Here is a 4,979-nt window from a genome sequence, read left to right as displayed (position 1 = left end):
CCTAATCAACGTTGCTTCACCGTCCTTTGCATAGTGGGTTGATGGTTCTGAATCCTATGCTGGATCCTATGACATGGTTCTGAATACTTTGCTGAATCCTACGACATGGTTCTGAATCATTTGCTGAATGCTACGACATGGTTCTGAATCCTATGCTGAATCCTACGACATGGTTCTTAATCCTTTACTGAATCTTACGACATGGTTCTGAATCAATTGCTGAATCCTACGACATTGTTCTTAATCATTTGCTGAATCCTACGATATGGTTCTGAATCATTTGCTGAATCCTACGACATGGTTCTGAATCATTTGCTGAATCCTACGACATTGTTCTGAATAATTTGCTGAATCCCACGACATGGTTCTGAATCAATTGCTGAATCCTACGACATTGTTCTTAATCATTTGCTGAATTCTACTACATTGTTCTGAATCATTTGCTAAATCCTACGACATTGTTCTTCCTTTACTGAATCCCACGACATAGTTCTGAATCCTATGCTGAATCCTACGACAATTTCGTGACTGAACATAGCGTGCAGCCAACGAATGGAGATTGTAAGCTCCTCCCGAACGAAGGCGTAGCCTAGGTACGACCACAGGATATAAATAGCGCCACCTGCGCTGCGGTAACTCAGTTAGCCTCCCGCTGCACCCGTGACCATATCTAGTGCCTGGTGATCCTGCAAACCTACTGCGAAAATGGCAACTTGTGTGCAACCTCAAAACTTTGATTATAGGAGTCGGCCTTTGAAAAAACGACCACTCATTATCGAGAAGGAAGAGTCGAGTGAGTTAATGGATTTTTTTGTGATTAATCTTCAATAGGTTCAATTTAAATATCTATAAGATGTTTGGAAATTTTTTTTAATTCGTTTGTTGATTTTGGCGTAGCAAAACAAATTAGAAATGATTACCAGGAATGAGTGGAGTTTGGTTCAATTTTTACTTTTCTTCGTGATGAAAAATAAAGTTAAATTTGAAAAATTAATTAATTATCAACACAGCAAAATTTTTCTTCTTCATTTTTCAATTAATGGAGTGCATTTGACATGGAATTTTGGTTAAAATGACTGACGAAATACATTTCTGGTCTTGCATGCAATCCTTATTAATATAGCTTCGTAAACAGCCATACTTTCGATTAACTGGTCCGCACATATATTGGATTTCCCAGTCAATTTTTGCTGGAGTGACTTACATTTATTTTTATTTTTTAATTTACTACATATTTTTGTTTTTTGCCCTGTTTCATACCTTTATGCCAATTCAGTGCTTGAATTTGTACATTAAATTTATTTTCATACCGATTTGCTACAAAATATTACATTTCAATATTTTTCTCAAAGTATTTTTCAATGAATGGATAATAATAAAACCCTTTATTGTACCCATACATTGATATGTGTTTAATGTTGATTTTCTTCTTTGTAGATGATGACAAGCCCGAAGACTTATCAATGAAGAAACCCAGGCTAGGGCGACCAGGAAGCCCGTTTTTCACCCCTTGGCGTTCTCAAAACCAGCGCGACGAAGCTTCTACTTCAACTTCAACATCAACTTCTACTTCAACTTCTACTTCAACTTCAACTTCAGCATCAATATCAACATCAACATCTCCAAGAGTTAAACTTTCTCCCAGCTCTAATTTGATTCCATCAATTCGAGTGCTTTCTCCGAAACGTCGAAAAAATTCAAGTCCGTTGGCTCATGTTGCAAGCAACTTTGAATATCATAAATGGTTGCGTGACAGCGAATTTACACCTCGTGAATTTCCAGTAAATTTATCGTCAACTAAAAATGTTGCTGAATGTCGTGAAGTTCCTAAAGCATGTATCGATTTTGTATCCCTTCAAATGAGTACCGTGAAGCAAGAATGTTCCGAGCCAACTACCTCTTCCACCGCTCCTTTATCTACAGTTGAGCAAATTAAGCTTTCACCGAAGATCACTAAAGAAAATTCTGACTTGTTAACAAATTCTGCACCCACGATTACAGCGCCTGTTTCCGTACCGTCCGTCGATTCTCCTTTGGCCAACTTTTTTTTCTTCGAACACTTCCAGAATGCCGTAAATAGCAGCAAATTGTTTACACATCCAAGCACAGTGCGGAATAGGATGCCCCAAACTATTTATCCATTCCCAATGTGGAACCAAAATCTTATGGCAGCACAAATCCCTTCGACGTCAGAAACTAATGGTCAACTTTCATCACCGTGTTCCATCACCTCTGACGACTCCGGAATTGTCGCAGAGTCGCCAAGCGATGACGAAATTGATATTGAGGGAGATTCAGATAATCCTCTCTGGGAGAAAGGGGTACAATTTATCTGTGAGAATTGTGGCAAGATTTACAGCACGTGCTCGGGTCTCAGTAAACACAAGGCAGAGATGGTCTGTAGTAGCGCCGATGACGCCCAATCGTTGTTTATGTGTCCAAAACAAGGATGTGACAAGGCTTACGGTACTCCCGGGGCTCTCAAGATGCACATCCGGACGCACACGCTGCCCTGCAAGTGCCACATTTGTGGCAAGTCGTTCTCGCGGCCGTGGCTGCTGCAGGGCCACATCCGCACCCACACCGGAGAGAAGCCGTTCCAGTGCAGCGAATGTTGCCGCAGTTTTGCGGACCGCAGCAACTTGAGGGCGCACCAGCAGACGCACGCCACAGTCAAGAAATACGCCTGCCAGATTTGCACCAAGACTTTCTCGCGCATGTCGCTCCTCAACAAGCACAAGGAAAATGCCTGTCGGAAGATTTCAATGCTGCGCTGCAGTCCGTCGTTTTCTAAAATAATGTGTGAGGCGGAAGATAAATTCCCTTCTTGAAATCACCCTTCAATTATTAAGACATAATCTCCATTGTTCATCTTCATGTCCTTTTAAATTTTTTATTTTTAATGTTATTGACTTGTACTTAATTCTGTAATATTCTGTACTTTTGTACGTTTTATGTTATTAATTCTATTGCGTTAGTTGTTTTTAAATTTGTTCATGTTCTTCTCGCGATGTCTGATGGGCAAACTCTAGTATTATTTTCTTGGTTTCTCATATTGAGAATTAGTTGAAATTTTTACTTCTGGTCTGAAGAAATGAAACGACATGCATTTCGATAAGTTGCTCAGGATGTGTATTCAACACAAAATTCTATAACCAAAGCTTAAATTAAAATAATATAACATTCTAGTCATTTGTACAGTAAATTTATTATACTAGAAACTATTGTATGCCTGTGAATTCGCTCATCGATTTTATATTCAGAAAAATCATTTCCAATAATAAATAAATTCTGCTTAAAGCGTCTCTTTTTCACCTCTAGGACTAAAAGTATAAAATATCATACTTCTTCCAATAAGATATGGTTAATCAGTGACAATAATTAAGAAACAAGATGAAAATCATATTGATATTTGAAGTACAGCATCAGAATTTTTCAAACGGTATAATTAGCAAACTCAGAGTCAACTTTGCAACTCTGCTGATTTTTTGACGAATGTCCTATAAAAAGTAACAAGGTTTTTATAACTTCAAAAGTTTAATTTTCATCAACTTAATAAATTACACTCATATATTTGAAAACCAATGAGACCAATCATCGGTAGAAATTCCGATAGAAATTTAGAAATTTAATTTAGAAATTTTTTTCTCGTCTGAGAAAAAAAAACAATATTTTCAAAGCGAATCCCGATGGTTTTAGGAGATGATTGCAGCTGTCGAGGTTGCATCCGTAATTATCTGGATTCTAGAAGCTCGGGTAATTGGGGACCAACGTGCGGTGACATACCGACATAATTGAGATCATAAATCTGGTTCAATTATATTATTGGTGCACTTATTTCAGGAGTAGGAATACCTGGAATTTGTACGATCTATACTGCTGAAATTACATCTTGTACAGAGATTGGATTGTGATCCAGACTGTATCAAAGTACCTGAGTTAACGAGAGGTACTTTTATAAGAAATGCCTTTAGGAGAAATACCTTAATTCAGCAGGTGCTAGAAGAAAACCGCAATATACAAAAAGGTCCTCAAAATAAGTGAAATTCTCGTATACGTTCTTCTTAACGTGATAAGAATAATTAAGATGTATAAGAACGTCATGTGTATCTCGGATTAGTCGTGTTACGTCTTCAACCACCCTGACTCCAATGCACATCCTTTAATCAAACAACCAACGCATCCAATTGGAAAAATTCAATGCATATCTTGACGTAATGCATTGAATTTTACAATCGTCCCTGTAGCTCTTTAGCCAATAGAAGGTAACAATTCCCACTAAAGATAAGCTTTCACGTCAACTTAATGGACTCCACTAAGCCAATTATTTGATTGCATCCACGAAATGCAACTATTCCAAAACACTAGTACAACGATCGCGTTTTACTATTGGACCTTTAAAGTACACTGATAGTCAATTATATTGCAGTTAGTGGTTCTATAAAGTGCTTTGATAATCTGTTTGTATTGGTCGTACGCAAAAAAATGAAATTAAATTAATACAAGATAAAACGAGTATCTTCCTTATAATTGAAAGTAGGAAGATCATATAGACATACCGCCATTAGATGCTAAAACCTATTATGCAGAATCCAGTGATATGTTATATACTTAGCCACGTTTGCGTAAAATCTTTCATAATATTCTCTACACGATGCATGGCTTTTGCTATGCAATCTAATGATGCATTTTCAAGATCAAGAGAGAGACAAAAGATTAAAGAATATTGATAAAATATTTTTTAATATTTCTAAGCAAGCTGAGTCGATGAAAAGTTCTATAAATAACAGCAAGTGACGAAATTATATCTTTTCCGCAATCACGTTATTGATGTTGATTTGGAAATAATACGAAGATCTAAAAATTAATGGATATCATATCTTTTTGCACATGCTTGCGCAAAGTGAATGCCTGAAAATTTATGCCGTGTGTACCATTTCTAAGAAAATATCAAGCGTAGAGGGCTACTGCACGAAAAA

The 4,979-nt window shown here is 37.1% G+C and overlaps 1 protein-coding gene across 1 annotated transcript; it reads left to right on the top strand.

The window, feature by feature from the left end:
* The first annotated feature begins 654 nt into the window (after positions 1-654).
* Positions 655-3,273, top strand: LOC108680854 (oocyte zinc finger protein XlCOF8.4-like). Its single transcript, XM_047884208.1, has 2 exons — positions 655-793; positions 1,438-3,273. The coding sequence occupies exons 1-2, from the start codon at positions 706-708 to the stop codon at positions 2,829-2,831; spliced, it is 1,482 nt and encodes a 493-aa protein (XP_047740164.1). The 5' UTR covers positions 655-705; the 3' UTR covers positions 2,832-3,273.
* The last annotated feature ends 1,706 nt before the right edge of the window (positions 3,274-4,979 follow it).

The sequence above is a fragment of the Hyalella azteca genome, unplaced genomic scaffold, assembly GCF_000764305.2.
Source record: "Hyalella azteca isolate HAZT.00-mixed unplaced genomic scaffold, Hazt_2.0.2 contig1868, whole genome shotgun sequence".
NCBI lineage: Eukaryota > Metazoa > Arthropoda > Malacostraca > Amphipoda > Hyalellidae > Hyalella > Hyalella azteca.
This window is presented reverse-complemented; position numbering and strand designations above follow the sequence as displayed.

Excerpts from the sequence above, each read along its gene's own strand:
- LOC108680854 (XM_047884208.1), top strand. The coding sequence starts at position 706 with ATGGCAACTTGTGTGCAACCTCAAAACTTTGATTATAGGAGTCGGCCT. Across the intron at positions 794-1,437 it reads TATCGAGAAGGAAGAGTCGA|ATGATGACAAGCCCGAAGAC; the intron begins GTGAGTTAATGG and ends TCTTCTTTGTAG.